Source organism: Bombyx mori, chromosome 9 (assembly GCF_030269925.1).
Source record: "Bombyx mori chromosome 9, ASM3026992v2".
NCBI lineage: Eukaryota > Metazoa > Arthropoda > Insecta > Lepidoptera > Bombycidae > Bombyx > Bombyx mori.
In genome coordinates this window covers 1,857,940-1,880,843 of record NC_085115.1, presented here as the reverse complement: position 1 = coordinate 1,880,843, position 22,904 = coordinate 1,857,940, and the positions used below count along the sequence as shown (strand labels likewise).

General features: G+C 38.5%; 2 protein-coding genes across 7 annotated transcripts in view; one reads left to right on the top strand and one right to left on the bottom strand.

Moving 5' to 3' along the window:
* Nucleotides 1–1,947: 1,947 nt before the first annotated feature.
* LOC119628943 (uncharacterized) lies at nt 1,948–4,811 on the bottom strand. 2 transcript variants are annotated; one of them, XM_038013066.2, is made up of 2 exons: nt 4,039–4,811; nt 1,948–2,325 (listed from the first exon to the last, which is right to left on the bottom strand). In XM_038013066.2, exons 1-2 carry the CDS (start codon nt 4,428–4,430, stop codon nt 2,184–2,186), a joined length of 534 nt encoding a protein of 177 aa, XP_037868994.1. In that variant the 5' UTR covers nt 4,431–4,811; the 3' UTR covers nt 1,948–2,183. The 2 variants fall into 2 exon arrangements, with proteins under 2 accessions (XP_037868994.1, XP_037868995.1); XM_038013067.2 differs by lacking the exon at nt 1,948–2,325 and adding an exon at nt 3,197–3,275 and having other exon boundaries at nt 4,039–4,807.
* Nucleotides 4,812–9,882: 5,071 nt separating this feature from the next.
* The window catches only part of LOC101739491 (terminal nucleotidyltransferase 5C), a 248,747-nt gene continuing 235,725 nt past the window's right edge, over nt 9,883–22,904 (top strand). The window contains exons 1-2 of one of the 5 annotated variants that reach the window (XM_004922867.5): nt 9,883–10,187; nt 11,280–11,441. The gene's annotated coding sequence lies outside the window, so the exon portion shown is untranslated. Of the gene's footprint in view, nt 10,188–10,608; nt 11,662–22,904 lie in introns of those variants that run through there. The other 4 variants (XM_062670007.1, XM_012697283.4, XM_012697285.4 and 1 more) reach the window with 4 other exon arrangements.

Here is a 22,904-nt window from a genome sequence, read left to right as displayed (position 1 = left end):
GGTTTGAAGGGTGGGGCAGCCGTTGTAATTAATAGGTTGGGGAAATAGTGTTTTCGCATTGTAATATGTATGAACTTGTAATAAAATCTCTTTGGCTATACTATTTGTATCTGGCTGCTTTTGGTATCATTAGAAGTTTAAATTTTAAAGAAGATAATTTAATTCCAAATTCAAATTAGGAAAATATGTGATTTTTATTTATTTTTCGTACTGTCAAGATGAGTGAATCTAATGAAGAAATTCGATATATTTTAAAATTTTACTACAAAAAAGTTAAAAATGCAACGTAAGCCGCAAAAAAAATTTGCGATGTTTATGGACCTAGTGCAGTGTTTTTGGTTTAAGCGTTTTCAATCTGGAAATTTTGATATCAAAGATGCACGTCGCTCTGATCGCCCTATGACGGATAAAATGGATACCATTTTTGAAAAAGTAGAACAAGATCGGCATATCAGTAGCTACGACGTAGCTGAAGAACTGGGAATTGACCACAAAACAGTTTTGGCGCATTTGAAAAAAACTGGGTACTCAAAAAGCTCGATATTTGGGTACCTCACTGAAAGAAACCTAATGAACCGTGCACTCATTTGTGGTTCTTTATTACGACGTAATGAAACCGAACCATTTTTGAAGAAGCTGATAACTGGTGATGAAATGTGGATCTCGTACGACAAGAACGTTCGAAAAAGGTCGTGGTCAAAGGCCGGTCAGACTTCACAGACTGTGGCGAATCCCGGGTTAACTCGCAACAAGGTGATGCTGTGTGTGTTGTGGGATTGGCATTATTCATTATGAGCTGTTACCACCAGACAGGATCATCAATTCTGAACTCTACTGCGAACAACTGATGAGATTAAAGCAAGAAGTTGAGAGAAAGCGGGCAGAATTGATCAACAGAAGGGGTGTGGTTTTTCATCATGATAATGCTAGACCTCACACATCTTGAACCACAACAAAAATTAAGAGAGCTTGGCTAAGAGGTGTTAATGCATCCACCGTATAGTCCTGACCTTGCACCTTCAGATTTCCACCTGTTTCGGTCTCTTCAGAATTCTTTAGGCAGTGTCAGGTTAACATCACGAGAAGACTGCCAAAACCAATTGTCGCGGTATTTTGATCAGAAGCCCCAAAATTTCTATAGCATTCGGATCATGTCCCTACTTACAAGATGGCAAAAGTTATCGAACAAAATAGTACCTACATATTTTAGTTAAATGTAAATAAACTATACTAAAAAATGTTATGAATTTTCTTAAAAAATGCGAAGAAACTTTTTCCCCAACCTATTATACTGAGATCTTAGAACTTATATATCAAGGTAGGTGGCGGCATTTACGTTATAGATGTCTACGGGCTCCGGTAATCAATTAACACCAGGTGGGCCGTGAGCTCGTCCCCGTGTCTAAGAAAAAAAAAAATCGTATGCCTTAATGCGGTAAATAAGTAACAAATAAAACATTACGGTCTCTAGAGTAGCACTACCCTGTCTCCTTCTTCTGTAGGTAAAAAAAGCGGTAAAAGACAACTAAGCTTCAATGCAGTCAAACTCAATTAAATAAGTATTATTCATTAAAATTCGAAGACTAGACAGATCTTGATAAAACTTAAATGGAAACACATGGAAAGTACTACTAGCTTACCAAAAAAAAAAGATAATAATTCAAAATCGGTTCAACTTGAAAAAAGTTACACACACACAAAAAAAATACAGTCAAATCAAGAACGTTCTTTTTTTTTGAAGTCGTTCAAAAAGAAAAACCTTATCTATATTTTAATACGTGAAGCAAAAACTTTGTACCCCTTTTTACGATATTAGCGCGGACGGAGGAATATGAAATTTCCTACACTTATAGAGAATATAGAGACGGAGTGCAGAATGTTAATATTTTTGTAATAATTATTATAAACGGATCCTCAGGGTGGCGGCGACAATTGAGACAATTTACATCCACACGAAATAATATATTCTCTTTAGTACACGTTACGGTGGGTAGAATACGAATGCAACAGAGATATGCTAACCGTCGGTATTTATACAATCATCTTGACCTATTTTAATACAAACTGAGTAGGTAATATTAAACATTGTTCATCTTAATTATTCTGCTGATTATTTACGTACAATTATTATTTAATAATATCGAATTATGAAATTACTAATTATATTATAAGAATAATAAGTTCTATATATTTCCTAAGTTCGTAAATAATTTATTATGTGAGGCCGGAAGTGTTGCTCGATAACATTCGGCCATCCTGTATATGCCGTGTCCCACGGCGATCAGCGCTGCTATTGGCGCCTGGTTTGTCGCTGGTGTATGGCACCTGAAATTGACATGTTTAAGCAGTAATTATATCTTGTATTATCTAATTCATACGACACACCTTTTATTTATCATAGATCACACACACCTTTTATTTATCATAGATCACACACACCTTTTATTTATCATAGATCACACACACCTTTTATTTATCATAGATCACACACACCTTTTATTTGTTGTACATCACACACCTTTTATTTGTTGTACATCACACACCTTTTATTTGTTGTACATCACACAGATTTTATTTGTACAGCTTTTATTTGTTGTACATCACACAGATTTTATTTGTACAGCTTTTATTTGTTGTACATCACACAGATTTTATTTGTACAGCTTTTATTTGTTGTACATCACACAGATTTTATTTGTTGTACATCACACAGCTTTTATTTGTTGTATATCACACAGCTTTTATTTGTTGTATATCACACAGCTTTTATTTGTTGTATATCACACAGCTTTTATTTGTTGTATATCACACAGCTTTTATTTGTTGTATATCACACAGCTTTTATTTGTTGTATATCACACAGCTTTTATTTGTTGTATATCACACAGCTTTTATTTGTTGTATATCACACAGCTTTTATTTGTTGTATATCACACAGCTTTTATTTGTTGTATATCACACAGCTTTTATTTGTTGTATATCACACAGCTTTTATTTGTTGTATATAACACAGCTTTTATTTTTTTGTACATCACACAGCTTTTATTTTTTTGTACATCACACAGCTTTTATTTTTTTGTACATCACACAGCTTTTATTTTTTTGTACATCACACAGCTTTTATTTTTTTGTACATCACACAGCTTTTATTTTTTTGTACATCACACAGCTTTTATTTTTTTGTACATCACACAGCTTTTATTTTTTGTATATAACACAGCTTTTATTTTTTGTACATCACACAGCTTTTATTGTTAACTGATGCAGCCTCTATCCTGAAATAGTTTGATTTTGTTTTATCAGTTACTTGCAATTCTGAGTCAGTAGATTGGTCAAGTATCATAACGTTCATACTACTTTGTAGACTCATTTTTATTAGTAATAATTTCCACGCGTGATTTTTAATCAATTATGTTTCCATTCAATGATTTTGTCTCGGATATTAATTATTTTTAAAAAGCAATCTTTCGACCTTACAAGTCCACCCAAAAGTACATAGGACATACAGCCCAGCTCAAAATATACAGAATTCATAAGAAATGTTTCATTAGTGTTAATATTGAGGTAAACTTGTACCAAATCAGCACTTTACTGTGATATTATACAGCTGTGTCCTAAATTCATCGGACAAGTCGGTCTGTAATTTTATTTCACTAAGAGTACTATTAAAAGTTTCACTACTACCCACGAATTTAACAGAATTTTGTGATATTGATATTAATCATTGATTCTCCGATTATTAAATCTATATCCGCGATGTCGTAATTCGTTATTTCCACAAAGCCACAATAATGTTGTCTATATGAACATTCACGGGGATGTTCCTAAAGAGGTCGACGAGTATGAGCCTCCAAAACCTCTCATTGTAACCACGGAAGACAATCTTTAATTTTTTAACTTATCAGCATATGCCACACAGAATATTTAATTTGCTGCCCATGTCTATGTATGCAATGAGACTAGAGCCATTAATTAACACTATTTTTTTTTTTGCAAATCTATGCATACGCTGTATGTTGTAAATAAGATATTACTCACTTTTGGGTGTGAAGAGCTGGCCGCATACCATCAGCTGACCGACGTGTGTCCCGGGCGATGGCACACCTCGCAGCGCGGCTCTTTGCAGTTCTTTGTTTCATGACCTTCTCTTCGGCAGGCGTAACATTTCTTTGGTTGAAAGTCGGTCCCTCTTGCAACTGGAGCAACAGCACCTTCTCTTCTCCATGTGGTAGCCATTCGCGGATGTGTAGTATAGTTGCGGTGGTGTATCGCACAATCCCTAGCCGACCCACGAAGACATATCTGCATGATGAACTGGCAGTCTTTGTTGTCCCATCCATATACGTGATCCAACTGGTCGATCTTGTGCAGCCATCCCTTGACGTTGCTAGATTTTTCATCCGGCCGGAACGTTGGAATAACCTCCGCATCGGTTTGGGTGACACGTCGCATTTTATATCGCCTGTGTTTCTCAGCGGTCTCAAATCCGTCAATGCATGGGCCTGGCATAATCCCGCTTCTGAAGTATAAACGGATCCTCAGGGTGGCGGCGACAATTGAGACAATTTACATCCACACGAAATAATATATTCTCTTTAGTACACGTTACGGTGGGTAGAATACGAATGCAACAGAGATATGCTAACCGTCGGTATTTATACAATCATCTTGACCTATTTTAATACAAACTGAGTAGGTAATATTAAACATTGTTCATCTTAATTATTCTGCTGATTATTTACGTACAATTATTATTTAATAATATCGAATTATGAAATTACTAATTATATTATAAGAATAATAAGTTCTATATATTTCCTAAGTTCGTAAATAATTTATTATGTGAGGCCGGAAGTGTTGCTCGATAACATTATAGATAAGTCAAAGATAAGAAGGCACGGCGTTGCCAATTTTGTAGATAGCTGTACATTGCTTCGACAAGTGATAAAGTTTTTCCGCTTAATTTTGTCGATAGTTTTACATTGCTTCGACAAGTGATATTTAAGTATTCGGCGGTGCGGAGCCGGAGACTATTTGCATATGGCTTTATCGTGTAGTTTTCCAAGACACGATTTCGCAATAAAAGCATTGAGCTGCGTCTAGACTGCAGCGGCGTACACGCTGCGATTGCCTCACAGTTGGTACTTTATATAGATCATTTACCTAATATGTTATCTAACTTAGTAGGTCTGATGAAGACATATCCTATATTCTAATTGAGTGGGTGCTTTAGACCTAAGATGAATTGAAGTTTAGTTGAAATGTTTCTACTGCACTATTTCTAGTTAATCAAAACAGTACTTATTTTAAAATTAGTCATTATACACCTATAACATTCCATAATTGATTTCTTCATAATAAAGAATTATATTATATGTTATTGTTTATGTTATATACATACTGATGTTATCTTTTTAGAAATTGCGTATAATTTAAGTAACTTATCCATCAGTCATTTGATTTTTAATTATTTTTTTAAAGCAAATTCTTTCAGTGTACATCTAAACCCAGCCTTATAAACCCATATACGAAACAAATGTGCCGCGTTAATAATTACACCATAATACTAAACGTACAAGACATGAAATGGTCCAAGTCGTACGGAACCTCTTTTATAATTAGAGCTTTAGAATGAATTTCCTTGTCAGTATAATCGACGATTTAACGTGTCTAGCTTCAAAAGAGGCTTGAAAATAATCGCAATTAGTAATCGTAATTTATATTTATACCACAACGTACTAGTGTAGGTACTGTCTGTTTCTCGTGGCAAAAATAGGGCTGTGCATTCTGGTTTGAAGCGTTGATCAGTATACAATACAATTGGAACAAGGGCTCAAGGTGGGTAGCGGTATTCACTTGATGATGTGTGTATGAGCTTTGGTCGTAATAGTAGGTAGGCCGTAAGACCGTGGTTGACCGTGGGATCCCTCCTATCCTATATGGGGATACCCCAACTCGAGCTGCGTTTGGGGCGGGGGATCGGACGTCGGATGTGACTGATGGATGGGTGTAAGCAGTAGTCGTCTTAGTGTCCGACATAACCTAATCCTCATCGGTGGAGTATCCGTAAATTTGATTCCCCAACGCAATGAAAAGGCCGTCAGATCGTCTGCCGATTTAGAGCATCAAAAGCTAAGAACCCATTTTCCACAACACTTATTGATGCTATACCAATTAGGACATCGCTCAGAACGGGCCCCTCCGGCGGGAACCACATGTAACTAACATTTAAATTGACACCGGACTCTACAAGAGTCGCAACGAAAGGTCCAGCCAGCGCTTACCGAAACCGAATCAAAGATGAAATGTCGTCTCAGATTTTATTAAATAATTATCGTCAATGGTTTTTAGTTCATCGTACAATGTGTGACTACTTGTACGAGTATTATAATAACGTAGAAGTGCCTATTGGTATTGAACGTTGAGCTTTCACGTGGGAACTCTTACAGCTCATAGTTCAGAGCGTTTTCATGTGATGGTAGGACCTCATGTACTGGTGGTAGGACCTCTTGTGAGTCCGCGCAGGTAGGTGCCACCACCCTGCCTATTTCTGCCGTGAAGCAGTAATGCGTTTTGGCTTAAAGGGCAGGGCAGCCGTTGTAACTGTACTGAGATCTTAGGACTTATGTCTCAAGGTGGGTGGCGCATTTACGTTGTAGATGTCTATGGGCTCCAGTAACCACTTAACACCAGGTGGGCTGTGAGCTCGTCCACACATATAGGCAATAAAAAAAAAAATCAACATTATAGAGATAGGAGTAATTGGCGTGCAAATATTTTAACGTAAACGAAATATATACTTTACTAAAAGCACTTTTACGGTTTAATCTCGTGTATTTATTGTCATTAAATTATTTCCGACGTTACGAATGCTTCACAGATTTCATGATCACGAAGACGTCCATCAGTAATAGTGATTTTAATTATGTCTACAGCTGGCTAAAAGCAAAGAAAAAACGGAAAATTTTACGAATGAAAATAAATATTCACCGTTTTCAGAATCCTCAGTGTAAGTGCGAAGGCAGTGGGATCTTCGTATTCTTCCAAAATAGCATATCCATCTCATAGCTAGAGTTAATTTTACTAAATTACATGTAATGGAAAAATAAAATAAAAAAACACTATATGTTTTATATTCCTTTTAAATGTACCCTGTTAATATCCTGCAGTACCTAAATTAAGTATTAGTTTGCGAATGTCGTAATCAGGAAATTCCAGGGTGTTAGTGTTGCCATGTACGAATAATAGCAAAAGAGCGAATGTCGTGACGGCGCGGCGAATACGCATTTTACGTAGTTTTTACAGCGCTATTAACTTTTACTTTCATACTGTGAGCAAGGTTAATGCGCTTCCTAAAATGTGTCGTCGGCCTTCTGAATCCAACGTCGTGTGGAATTAACGAATCTATGAATCGATTTCCTCAAAAATTTGCTTCCCTTTGTGTAAGAATCTTTAGCGTAATTTTGAATTTAAAATTCAAAATGGAGGATGTTACGTTCAACGCACCATTTCTGAAATTAAGAATCTATATATATATATATATAAATGAATTGATGTTCGTTAGTCTCGCTAAAACTCGAGAACGGCTGGACCGATTTGGCTAATTTTGGTCTTGAATTATTTGTGGAAGTCCAGAGAAGGTTTAAAAGGTAGATAAATATGAAAATGCTCGGAATTAAATAAAAATAACAATTTTATTGTTCCTTTGATGTGTCCCCCGTCGGACGGATTCCGTTTGTTTATTTTATACAAAAGTTTAGGTCTTTTATTTATCGATTGAGGAGGTTAGCTAGGAACTATGTATATAAAAATTAAACGTAAATAAAATTTAACTTTTAGATCATTCTTTGTTGCTAAACGTCCCCAAGCCAAAAAATTTTTGTTTCGTGGATACTGGAAACATTTTTTTTTCAAAGAGTAGTAAATGCGTCGCATTTAATAACTTTCCTTGGATAAGTTGTGTTGACTTGATTGCAGTCAATCTCGGCGTGCCGTGCTCGAGGCGTGGTCTCGCCGCCTGGCGGACCCCGCCTACGAGCGACGGACCGTCGAGGCGATCCGCCCGGTCCTCTCGGAATGGGTGAATCGCGACCGAGGACGTCTCACCTTCCGAGCGACACAGGTGCTCACGGGACACGGCTGTTTCGGTCGCTACCTGCACCTCGTCGCCCGGAGGGAGCCGACGCCGAAGTGCCACCACTGCAGTGGCTGCAACGAGGACACGATGGAGCACACGCTCGCGTACTGCACCGCTTTCGCGGAGCAGCGCCGCGTCCTCGTTGCAAAAATAGGACCGGACTTGTCGCTTCCGACCGTCGTGGCTACGATGCTCGGCAGCGACGAGTCCTGGCAGGCGATGCTCGACTTCTGCGAGTCCACCATCTCGCAGAAGGAGGCGGCGGAACGGGAGAGGGAGAGCTCTTCTTCCCTCTCGGCGCCGTGCCGCCGCCGTCGAGCCGGGGTTCGGAGGAGGGCGTTTGTCCAGCTCCAGCCCCTATGAGGAGGCAGTCTCCTCCCGGTGATGGTCACGGGGCGACCTAAGGGGGTTGAGGCTGCGCCGCACGCTACCGTCACTCTAGTGCGCTGGCACCAGGAGGACGGGACGGCGCGTCGGCGGCTGCGGACTGCGATGCGGTCCGCATTTTCGTCGTCGCTGTCGTCGCCGAACATACTGTTGAAGAGCAACCCGGTCGGCGGTGTATCGCGTTCCGACCCGGTAGGCTGGTTCTGGCCCAGCGAGGTATCCCGGAACACCAGCGGCACCGCCCGGGCGGCCTGGTAGGGCCGCCGTACCGCGGAGACCGACGTCGTTGGTCGTCGACTATCGCCTCGACGACCCGTCGGTCGGGCGTCCTCGGGGTGGCGCCGCGTGTCTGGTTGTAGTGTTGACCGCGGGAACCCCCCTACTCTGAACGGGTTCTGACCCCGGACGGAGATCGGACGTCGGGTGTAAGAGTGTAGGGGAGTCGTTTAGTGGGTGGGCCCTAAAATCCTTGGGCCCGCGATCTGCTCTCAACACCTGCAGATCGTTGAGTCTCACATACCCCGCGCGCCCCCTAGGCGCGGGAACCTCGTAGGAGGTTCGGCCCCCGGCCCGGAAAAAAAAAAAAAAAATAGACTTGATTGCAGAATGCAAGAGATGGCTGTTAGCGATGAAACCTACTGTATCATACCATATCTATTGTATCATACTTTTTTATAATAGTAGGCAGTCCTATTGTACTTAATAAATCAATAAATAAAACTATAATGGGACGCAAAAAACCCAAAACGGCTTTGATAAAGATTGTGACTTCAACCAAAAATACAATGATATAACGATGGTCACTTTTTTGGGACCGGGGACCGAAGAATTTATGCCCGCGCCGCGGGAATGAGGGTTAGTGGGACTTTCTCGGAAGAGGAACTCTCTGCTCCACTTTTCGCCCAAGTGTCCAAGCCTGGACGAACCTAGAGGTAAAAGGTGGATCGCGGTCAACATTTCAGCCAGACGCGCAAAAAGGTATAGTCACCTGACTACTAGATTTACGAAGATCTACCTGGGAATACCTGATAGGCGGTATTATAGTTCATGTATATTATAAATGCCCATAGAAATTACAGTGGTGCCGTTGCCGTGAGTAATAGTCTAAGTCTCAATTGTATGGTGAAACCACTATCCCGACCTTCAAACCAAACGCATGATTACTCCGTGACAAAAATGAACGCGCTGACCCACAATATATCTCATCACCAGTAGTAATGTTGAGTAGGCACTAATATCCCGCTCAGCAACAGGTTCTTCTAAAGTTTCCAGACATAATGTCAATCTTGAAGCATAAGGTATTTGTTGTTGTATGTTTACTGGTATCACTGAAACTTTATCTTTACCTGTCACTTGTCACATCTCTATCTGTCACTTAATATTCATAAGTGTGAAGTTTTCTAGTCTATTTGTAAGCAAACAAGATAAAAGTAGAATCTCATTAACACAAAGTGAATTCAAAATTACTTATTACTTGAATAGCCCTCATTAGTCTCATTCTCGTATTCATCGTCAGTGTGATGTCCATTTTGTTACTGTGTGCAAAATATGGCGCTGTAGATTGCCTATACATTATGTTTATATATGTATTTATAAACATTCAAGGAGTTGAAAGCAATAGTTAATTATTTACCTATTTTGCAGATAATTTTTTTCAATTGAGGTTAGTCAACCACATGAGTACAGTCACAGATATCACGAACAAAATGTTTTTTGATAAATTAAAAAAAAAAAACGTAAGGAAACTATTAATTAATTTTTATTTCAAAAATAAAAGTAAGGTAAAATTATTTCGGTTTACGAATAAAATATGATATTTGTCATAGGTCGACAGTTTACCTGTGTAACTGTCCGTAATAATATCAAAGCCAAGGATATCGGGTGCGAATCAACCAGACGAGTAATCCAGAGGGACTTTTCATTATCACCCTTTGAATATTTATAACGCCGCCATTTTCTCTCCTCTTAACTGTATTTAGCGGTTGTATAAAATTTATATATCTAAAATCAATCTTCGTTGTGTATTTAGAGTACCAATATCGGTTCATTACTGTTATCCTACGAGATGATATCAAAATCTTTTTTTATATTCTAAGTACTACGAGGACCCCGATCTGTGATTTTCTCTAGTGTAACGCGTGTTGGAAATACCCAAGAAAAATTACGTCCATTTACGCCGTTACAAAATACTTTTAGCAAGCTGATGACCAGAGATCGAACCAGTGTGCTTAGTGCGAGTTTCTTAACGTTCTCGATAGCGTAAAAGTTAACCCAATTTTGTATGCAGTTGGAACAGCGCCCCTAGCGGCAAACGTACACAAACGATCCCAAATATGAGCTAACTTTTACGCTATCGAGAACGTTAAAAAACTCGCACTAAGCACATAGAACCCCCTTTTAAAGCGAAATTTACTAAACATAACAGTTTTCTACAAAAACCGATTTAATTTGAATTTAAGAAACGCTGTCTGGTTACGTTCTCGACGTTGTGTCATTAGTAAGTGGCAAAGTCGTTTAGTTCACAGTTTGAGCTTTTAGAGGTCGACCGGCGTCGTCGGATCCACTCGACGCCGTTTGACCTTTCGCATCCTGGTCGCAACAGGAATATTTCGCGCTAAGCCGTATCCGCCGAGATCTCAGGACCGCTCCCGAAATCGTTGCAACAATTAAACGAGAGCGGCGCGTACGGTAATCGAGTAACACGATTACGAAACTATAAAATATTATATGGAGTTAAGTTACGTTACGTATGTAGGTATTTCGAGTGGCGAATTGGCCGTTCGCCGGCGTCAAGTGAAGCAGGCGCCAGTGCCGCGCCGACCGCCGTGTGATTCGAACGTTGTCAGCGTCGCATCCGGACGCCGCCCGCGACTCGCGCTACCCTGTGTACCTGTGTCCTGTGTTATACCCCTAAAAAGTACGTAAACAAATCCCTTTATCAATCAAGTCGTGAAAGTGCGCAGTGATATCGGAGCGGCATCAACGCGTGCGTACACATTGCATGTTTTTACGAGTGATAGTTAGAATCTGTTGTATTCTACAGGTGCCTGCTCGTTCTTTATTAATTGAAAAGTGATTGTAAGGCGGTCACGGCCGAGGCACACATGTCCGGCCCAGTTTTCACGATCGTCGAATAGGTTTGATTACTCGAATTGGATTTCTTTGTTTACGACAGAGGTCCCGGGGAACGCAGTGGAACTTGTTGAATTCCTTGATTTCGAATTAGATTATTCTGGCTTCTTTTCGGTTGAAGGATATTTTACTGATGTTTTTATCCGTTAGTTTAGTGTGCAGACGATAATTTTTTACGATATACGTATCTTCAAGTTTGAAATTGCTTAATTTTCGCCGTGAACTAACCACGAGTGGATACGAACAACACGTATGTATGTACCAAGATGATGTGCGATCGTAGTACAACAAAAAATATTAACTCTAAAAATCACCATAGGGACTCTTGAAGCCGCAAAATTTACGCAACAGGCTCGAATTGTAATTTGCAACAGCGTAATTTAGAACTTTTCGCATGAATAATGTTGATGAAATTGTAATTTAAAATTACAACTACCTACCTGAAATGTGATGTTCTGAATGATATAATTCTAACAAACTTTAGTGACCGAAGAAACCATCTTAATTAAGTTCTGATTGTGAGCATTGTGTCAATTAAGAACGCAGAGTTGTTGATGGCGTCACCTTTTAATCTAACTAACATTCGTATTTATCTTCCGATGACATTTAATACTGAAGATAATACGTAATCCTGTTACCAGAACGTGACTACATGAGTTAATCTCCTTTGTATTCCAAGAGGTTTCTGAGTTATTGGTTCGTTCGTTGCCACACAGAACGTCTGACCCAACTATGAATTGTCTGCGAATCCAATTACATTCCCGGCTTTGTTTGTTTTAACTAATCATTGTCTATAAGTACCTACCGAAGTAGTCCGTTTGAAGCTTTCTTATATCATCCAGTGAATGTATTATTATATTGGAGATACGTTTAAAATTGGCCAAAAAAAAAAAAGTTTTGGACATCTGTAATTCTTCCACTACCTTCATTTGATTCGATCGTAAATATTGAGTCAACCGATATACCTAATTACTATGTGTACAGTTTCAATATTTCATCTGTGGTATCAGTTAAGAATCAAATGGTAGTTTATTTCGTTATTCGATTACCTATTAATCTTTATGTCTATTCGTCATTTCTTCAACACAATTATCGTTGTGTAGGTAATTGCTTAGTCAATTGATTTAAAATATGTATGTCGTTTTTTGTCAAACCATAACACACAATAACTTAGTTTTGTTTTGTAATTATATCATTTGATTAAAAATAAAAGCACCATTAATTACAAAGATAAATTTTAATGTCGCGTAGGTATTAAGCGAAGTGTAGTTTTAACCAAATAACCTTTCACCTCTTGATATTATTTTTAATCAATTTAAGTTTTTTTTCAACCACCTTATTATTTTATATAGCTCAGTTTTTGTCTTTATTTTATATTGCTTGTAAAAGGAAGGAATAATAACATATTGTCATCGTTATAAATTTATAAACGCACAAGATGAAATAAAAGATATTGAAATACGGTTTTATAGTTGTAACATTTAATGAAGACCTTTTATCTAAAATATAAAACAAACAGTAAATATACCTCTTTGTATTCCATTAATTCCTGCATTTATTGACTTTAATTAAACTTTGCACAGTTGTTGGCACTGAGGGTGTTTTCAGGGAAGGTACTTTCTTTGTGACACTATCAAGTTGTTAATGGTAATGTGTGAGTTGTTTTCACAAATCAAATTCTATTAGCGATAGTGATGATATTTTTTTTGGGATAAGGAAATCGTTGCTTTTTCATTTACACGTTTGGCGTAGTAGTCATTTCAAAGTTGATCTAAAATCCCCTGTTCCTCAAAAGCCGTGTCTGAGCCTTAGATGAGGCAAGTACCGATTTGAGACAGACTTGGACCAAATGGATGCGCTTGCCCCTACTAAGCGCCGAACTACCGGTTCTAGCCTCTCCATCGGTATACCCGAATCCTGCGGTACTTCGTCGGACCAGGTGGGTAAGACAGTCATTTGTCACCCGATTTCTCTTTCGCAAGACATGTACAGAGCAGCATATACGTTGTCTTCTTGTGTCTCCTTTACTGGTTCTGTACGCAGCGGCTTGGCTCTGCCTCTGGTATTGCCGACGTCCATGAGCGACGGTAACCACTAACCATTAGGTGGGCCGTATGCTCGTCTGGAGGGCACTCGAAATATTTCGGAGCCAAATCCCTATACTGTCACCTGGCTTGATGACGATGAGTTAGTGCGGAGGAGAAGAATGCTCTCTCGCTTCTCGCTTTCCAGTTGTACAATATAATGGTGTACTCACAGAAGTCGAGCATCGCCAGACTCAACTCATCGCGCTTATCGTCGACAAGTCGGTACTTATCTCTGCGACGAGGACACGGCTCTGCGACACCTATGCGGTATAAACTCATACACACTCCGCCACACACGCTCCGCCGCAACCAAGTTCCAGTGATATCACTCTGCCGTCAGCTCAGCTCCGACCCGGTGCTAGTAAATCCCGAAGTACCCGTGTTCGATCAGCACCTGTACCAGTCAGGTGAGCCAGCTTCCCAGACTGTGCGGACCGCTGAGATACGGGTGTACACTAAATAGTTACATACCCTTCAAACCGTAACGAATTACTGCTTCACGGCAGAAATAGGTACGGTGGTGGTACCTACCTACCCGTGCGGACTCACAAGAGGTCCTACCACCAGTAAGACGTATGTAGAATTGAGATCGTAATGAATGAATAAAACCTTATTCACTGAAAAAAATAATAGTTTGGTATACAATACAAAATGTCTACAGGTGCTCTACTACAGATAGGAAAATATCAAACTGGCTCACAAATCGTGGGAACCTACGTCACAATGAGTGTTTCTTTCACCACGGTAATGTTTTCATTACACGACACTCGTCTATTATTCTTGATCTTCTCCTATATTATTAATTGTACACGACTTCCTTTGAAATCGCTGTTCTACTCATTACTAAGCGAACCGTCAATTTTATATAATTGTAATTGATGCATAATCTTTGAAGCAGTCTCTCTGTTTCCACTCTTGAGTTATTTCTGAAGTTATACTAGCGTTATTTTCTTGTTTGCCTCCGCTAACAGTAAACAAGACGGATTGAAGTACAGTAATGATCATGCCTCATTGATAAACACCTAATTTACCGGCTATTGATACTAATAAAACTGTGAACAATATATGACGAAGAAATTTAAGAAGTTATACCATTATGTTATTACGTTTTCTCTGAGCAAATGTTTATATTGAAGTGCCTTAGGCTACAAATAATGAAAATACACGAAAAAATGCGATTAAACTTTCGGTTTTTACGTTGTTAGTTGTCGATTTGATTTATTATATTGAGTCCTATTCTTGGCCGGAGCTTGATTAGCTTTGTTCGAAATGTCTAGTCTTGTGTGTTTCTGATGCTCATAATACAGAAGAAAAATGCTTAGGTACTTGGTGCCGTCCTATGTTGAATGGACTTTTATATAGTATATTTTGTTTATAATTAGTCGTATTTTTGGAACGAAGTTCCTTATGGGATGATGCGGAGGGCTACCCTGACTGGGAAAAAACGTCCGTAACGTAAGATTTTATGTTTTTTACCTCATAACTTTTGACTAGGTGAATCTATTTTGATGATTCGTTTTTTATTAGAAAGCTGACGCTTTCCGCGTGGTCTCATTTCAATTTAGTCCAGTTCTGATAATGTTATCCATGAGAAAACCACTTAAGCCTTAAATTTGCGTTAAGTGCGTGCGCGACAAATAGATAAATAACTCAATAACTCAATATCACGCCAACCGATTTCGATGATTATTGTTTTTAGTGTATATTAATTTGTTTTGGAATATATTTCTTTTTAAATTTAAAAATCATAAAAAAAATGTATATCCGAATAGTTATTTTCTTTATACTTCAAATAGAACTTAAAATTAATATTTTTATAATAAGGAACTTCGTTCTTATCCGGTATTCCACGACACCACACATCTTTTTGCACTAGCTTTGATGGACTGAAGAGTTTGTGGTTTATCTAATTCTCATTTGAGATATCGTACCTTTTCGGCGGTTAATCATATCGGCTTCGTGGCAGAAATAGATAAAATGGTGGTAACAACCCGCGCTGACTCAGTCTTACCACCAGTAGGAGCTACATGAAGAACTAGACTGAAAATAATGAGATTGTCGAATGTTCAGTATCGTTATTGTCATGAGATAAAAACAATTATAATCAAACCTCAGATGTGCTTTGACAAAAATATTGTATCTGATTGGGATTCAATCTCAGTCATCTTACTCGTCCGGTCAATTTTAATTCATATTTATAGCGACATAAAGTTCAATTCAATGCATTTGTGCGATAAGATCTTAACATATGTATGTCAGTTCTTGGTAAAGATGGCAACGTATAGAAGCATGGAAGCAAGTGATATGAAATGGAATGGCAGTTTTTTGGGTCCTACCTATGCTGATAGCCTTGAGAGGCTATATCAGCGTTACACTAGCGTGTAGGTGAGCTCTCGGGGCTCAAAACAGGAAGTGTTGCTGACACTGGCCCTAACAAGAGCAGTGCTTCGCAGAATCTACTACCGGATCGGAAACGCGACCCACTGAGAAGATCCGGCGAAAAACTCAGCGGGCTAACTAACCTTGGCTAGTTCGCGATCCCTTAGGCCTAGCCAAAACTGCTTCCGATTGCAGATTACAAAAAAAATAAAGATGTGTGGTATCGTGGGACACCGGATAGGAACGAAGTTCCTTATTATAAAAATATTAATTTTAAGTTCTATTCGAGGTATAAAGAAAATAATTATTCGAGTATGCATCTTTTATTATGATTTTTTTATTGATAAAAATAAAATAAAAAATACTTTACAAAGTTATCAACTTTATTTTATTCACAATGATTTATAAAAAATATATAATAATAATATAATGTAATATAGAAAGAAACAGCTATTTAAGTATATAAATAATAATAATGAAGCCTAATTATGTTCTATCATAGAAATCCGTCATCACGTAGACTATACATTAAACACTGTATAGCCATCATACTAAGACTATATATAAATAATAAAAATCTTACGTTACGGACGTTTTTTCCCGGTTAGGGTACCCCTCCGCATCGTCCCATAAGGAACTTCGTTCCAAAACTTGTTTCGTTAAAAATATATCTCGAAGTAAATGTTTAGTTAAACAGTGGCGAGTAACAGAATACTATTCAATTCGCGGATCCCGTTAGAAACCCGATAAGCTTGCTTGGCGCCGTGTGCTGCGAACAGGACTTGTGGAACCAAACTGGTACTGACATTGGACACCGAGTTAATGCACTCGCTCCATGCTCGAAGACCACAACACGAAATATTACGTGTTGATGTATAGTACAATATGATACCTTGCATTTTTGTAAGGTTTCCTTTTTTTTTTCCTACCTAAGCTGAGAGCCTTAAGAGGCTATTTCAGCGTATAGGCTATTTTAATTGTGAGTCCGCGCGGGTAGGTACCACCGCCCTGCCTATTTCTGCCGTGAAGCAGTAATGCGTTTCGGTTTGAAGGGTGGGGCAGCCGTTGTAACTATACTGAGACTTTAGAACTTGTATCTCAAGGTGGGTGGCGCGTCTACGTTGTAGATGTCTATGGGCTCCAGTAACCACTTAACACCAGGTGGGCCGTGAGCTCGTCCATCCATCTAAGCAATAAATAAAAAAAAAGGTGGGCTCACAGGGCTCTAACCTGACGATGTTGCCAACACGAACCCTAGCAAGAACCGTGCTTCCCAGAATCTACCACCGGATCGGAAACGCGACCCACTGAGAAGATCCGGCGAGATCCTCCGGTCATCGTTCTAACGGTCCGGGTTCGACGAGTAAATTAACCGTCAGACACAGCCCACTGAGTTTCTCGTCGGATATTTCAGTGGGTCGCGTTTTCGATCCGGTGGTAGATTCTGCGAAGCACTGCTCTTACTAGGGCCAGTGTTGTTGGCAACAAGTCCGGTTTGAGCCCCGCGAGCTCACCTATACGCTAGGGTTACGCTGATATAGATTAGGTAGGAAAAAAAAAAGTTATTTCGCGGTAGAAGTACGATCAACAAAATTAAATAAGCACCTCGAAAGATTCATGTGATAGAAAATCTTTTTTTAGAGAATTATAAAATTTTGTAAATTACCTGGTACCTTATATTTACTGGTGGTAGGACGTCTTATAAGTCCGCACAGGTAGATACCACCGCCCTACCTATTTCTGCCGTGAAGCAGTGATGTGTTTCGGCTTGAAGGATGGAGCAGCCGTTGTACTGTAAAAGTGAGACCTTAATACTTATATCTCAAGGGGTAGTCAGCGGCTTGGTTCTATCCCTGACATTGCTGAAGTCCTTGGGCAACGGTGACCACTCACCATCAGGTGGGCAGTACGCTCGTCTGCCTACTAGGGTATATAGGGTAAATAGTTGGATGGCGGCATTTTCGTTGTAGATGTCTATGGGCTCTTAATAAAGCTGCTTGCTTAAAAAAAATACTCTCATCATGAAGGCTGAGTTATCTAAAAGCTATATTAGAAGTGCAGGTTTCATATACTCACTAATAAACCCTTCTGGATCTACCCCAATAAACGAATTACAATATCGGGACGCCTACCCTCGCTGTAAACTCGAAACAAAACTGTCCTTTAATTTGTTCCCTTAGCCCCTTACATAATTTTATTAATTACTCTCATAAATTTAATTCTGAAGGCCTACCGTCAACTTTCTTATTCCCGTCACAAAACAAGGGTCCAGAGATCAAGTGATGATTGATATCTTTGAGATGTGACCTGTTTAATGAAATGTTTTGTAGAATATCAAACGTGGATCAAAAGTCCGTAGCCATAATAAGTATATTAGGTATTCGCTGGCAATGTTGACGGTTATAAACTACGTACACAGTTGCACAAATCGGAACGCATTAATAAAAACAGGAATCAATCTATGCGACCACTTAGTTATCTGTATATTAATACGCGAAACAAAAACTTTGTAATTATGAAATTTCCCACACTTATGAAGAATATATACAGAAAGAGTGGAGAATGTTAATATCTTCTTTTTAATTATGCATAAAAAACAAACATGTATGTGTCACACAAATCCATATACTATTGGTTAATTGTCAAACTTTTGTTATTGTTTATAGTCTGTGGTCAAATTGAGAATAGGTTAATGTTGTTTGTCTTTAATATTATTTGTCTATAGAGCAGTCTTGGCGAAATCTGTGATTATAGAAGAAAATACATAGTCTTTGACAACAGAATCATAATAATGTACAAACTTATAATTTCAGTTAATTATAGTCGAACTTCGACTACTGTGGTACCACTAGTTATGTATAAATCTGTGCATTGAAGTCTGCGGTGCGATTCGTGTGTGAAGTTCGCGATTTTATTGCGGTTGGCTTATAGTAAAGGCTGTTCCATTATAACTGGTAAATTCAACGACAGCTATAGACGTCCCGCTGTCCCGGAGTCTGATCGTAGCAACACCTAATGGACCCGACATTTGTCCAAACTCTTCAGCAACTTTTTTCAAAAAATTTGAAAAGAATTAAAATTGTTCCGAAACACAGCAACTTCTTATAATAAATGTTCTGATGCTCTGTGAATTGCCATGAACATTTTTGGATTGTGGCAAAAACTTTAACCTATGCACGTATTTTTTTGTTATGAAAGCAATAAGCCAACAAAAAAATGTCAAAAATTTAAAACCTACCCCAATTTTTCATTTCCGTGGTTTTTCCAAAAATCTTCTTATTAGAAGATCTCTTTTCTTAACTGATATAATGGACATGTGTAAATTACGTTACCAAAACATACCAAGTTTATGGTCGTGTCTTTTTTTTTTAAATTAAGTACGTCAAAACTCCCAGAGCGATTTCAAACATAATTTTCATTTTAAAACACACACTTAGTCTGAAACTGGAACCGGCTTTGTTCCAAAGTCAATATTAGGATAACATTTTAATTGTAATTGGCTGAATAACCTGAAACCTTGTGTTATGTAACTATAGGAAAACTCAAAAGGAATAACAACATGAATTTCGCCCGAATTCTGAGAGATATAATCGAATATTCAATCGTAATGTACGGCTGCCCCATCAAACTGGAATGCATAATTGGTACACCGCAGAAATTAGGAGGAAGTTATTGTGGTACTTATGAGTTTTTTTTTTGTTGCTTAGATGTGTGGACGAGCTCACAGCCCACCTGATGTTAAGTGGTTACTGGAGCCCATGGATATCTACAACGTAAATGCGCCACCCACCTTGAGATATAAGTTCTAAGATCTCAGTATAGTTACAACGGCTGCCCCACCCTTCAAACCGAAACTCATTACTGCTTCACGGCAGAAATAGGCAGGGCGGTGGTACCTACCAGCGCGGACTCACAAGAGGTCCTACCACCAGTAAAAAAAAGCCTATCACCAGAGTTAAAAAAATGCTAGACTATTGAATAATTAACTAGTATTTACCTGGTAATGATCGTACTATTTAGACCATAATACTTATACATCGCTCAAATTCCTCAAAAGAAAAAAAATCGATTGACAAACTTAGGAGGAAATGGTACTTATTGTGTCTTTGCCTATTTATATGTATATTGTTAAATGTTATTCCTTCATCGTCCAAGTCGATTATTGTTCGCGTATCAACTAGGTGATTACCTATAATAAATGTAGGCAAGTATAATAACTGCATTAATAAATAGCATAATAACTGGGAAATGGGAATAAATCATTCCCTGTGTTATGGGTACCAGAAACTGACATACACACTTATATACGTTTAAATATATACATATATAGATAACTAGCTGTGCTCGTCCGCTTCGCTGAGCATTTAAAATTAACATTATTATTTCTCAACCGCTCGAAGTTTCTCATCATTAACGCCTCCGCAACTAGTGTAGGGAGTCCAACACTCATATAAAGCCTATCCATTAAGTACATGTATTTTCTACATGCATACCAAGTTTCAGGTCAATCGGATGCACGGGTCAGTAGTTATAACGGAACATCCGTAAAAACCACTGTAGATTTATATATTAGTATAGATTAACATCAAGACAAAGAGCAAACAAACCTGTTCATCACAATGCTTACCCGATGTGGGAATCGAACCCTCGACCCTTGGCGCAACAGTTTGGGCCGCTAACTACGCACCACCGAGTTAGGCAATATAATAGTAGTACATATTTTAATGATAGAATAGGTTCTATATACTCGTATACTACCAATTGGTTCGGCAGGTTGCGAATCTTGTTTTTGGCATATTTCTGTAGCTAATAGCCTATCTAATTCAAGCACTTGTTAGTATGACTAAGATCTTGAATCCTCCAGATCCATTAACTGTGTTTTTAGGTGCCCCAAGCAACGATATAGTTTTCGTCGAACCCGTCGTTTGCGACGAAGGGCTCGGTTAGTAAATTAACCTACAGCCCGCGGAGTTTCTCGCCGATCTTCTCAGTGGGTCGCGTTTCCGATCCGGTAGTAGATTCTGCGAAGCGCGGCACTTGCTAGGGTGCGTGTTAGCAATATTGTCAGGTTTGAGCCCCGTGTGCTTACCTACTAGCCCGGTGACGCTGATGTGGTCACTCTAGATCATCAGCTTAGGTAGGAAAAAGAAGTGATTAAGAAGGAATTTTACCAGCAGAAAAAAATAATTCGTAAATGTTCCTGTTACTAACTGACTCAGTGGCTACAGCACCTACTGAGTCGTACAATGCGCCCTAGATTACAGTTTCGTTAGGCGTAAGTACGTCTGGCCGTTGCAGTAGGATCGCGTGCGCCAACAATCAAGAATGCCAAGGCCAATACATTTTCTCTGTTATTTTTCTTGGTAAATATGAAACTGGCCACAGATTTAATTCTTTTTTCGTAATGACAGTTCCGCGTTAATTTTTTGGCGCGAACTGCAGGTACTAAAAGGCCAGATCTTTTTTTTTTCATTTCAAATACCAAATAGTACGTGTAAACAAAAGGAAAATCAGAAGAAAACTTAAATTAAAATGATTGCGTATTTTTTACGTTATTGTTTCTATTCAGGTTTGCAGTGTTTTAATTGAAATAGTAATAGAAATAGTCAATCTAAATAGGGAGTAGGATACTAATGAGGATAATCAAATAATCAACTTTGACAAATAATCAAAGATGTCAAGATAATTTTCATATTAGTTTGTAACACGTATCCAATGATTATAATTAACATCGAAATATATTGGGCAGACATTAATAGCAATAGGTATTCGTTCTAGTGTTGTATTGCCAAATTTCTCGAAGCATCGTCAATATCAGATGAACATTATTGAAAATCAATCGTAATTACGCTTAATCAAAATTGAAAGTCAATTTTCGTCAATCTTAATGTCTTTATAGCTTGGAAAATCATATCAGTCAGACTTAAGTCTAGCGATGCAGTTACTATCATTTAAAATACAATTTAATATTACGAATTTTCTTGGGAATATCGCATTGGCTTACGTATAGGTGTCAATGTAATTAGCATATAATTTTCTTACATTTTATCTTATTTAACTATACTATTTACCTTTGTATCATCTTTTTTATTAAAAGGTAAAATTGCTTCTTAGCTCCACGAGTTCGTATGTGGTTTATTTAACTGATAATTTATTGAATTGATCCTGGAATACACAGCTAGTGTAACAAAATCTGGAATTATGCCTTTATTATTTATTTATTTATTATTTTTTATTGCTTAAATGGGTGGACGAGCTCACAGTTCACCTGGTGTTAAGTGGTTACTGGAGCCCATAAACATCTACGACATAAATGCGCCACCCACCTTGAGATATCAGCTCTAAAGTCTCAGTATAGTTACAACGGCTACCCCGCCCTTCAAACTGAAACGCATAACTGCTTCAGGGCAGGTGGTACCTACCCGCGCGGACTCACAAGAGGCCCTACCATCAGTAAAGTTAAGTTTTTTACTAATGATTTTAGTAACGTGATATTTCGTGGACCCGCAATGCATCACAGCTGGCTTCCCTCTCTCTGCGTTCCCTAGAGAAATTTGACCGCGCGCGGATTTTGATTTTTGTTCGTATTGTAGTGCGTGAAATAAAATATAACTATGAGAAAGTTATTTTTTTATGTCATCGTATTAGGGATTGTAATATTTTTTAATTTTTTTTTTTGCTTAGATGGGTGGACGAGCTCACAGCCCACCTAGTGTTAAGTGGTTACTGGAGCCCATAGACATTTACGACATAAATGCGCCACCCACCTTGAGATTAAAGTT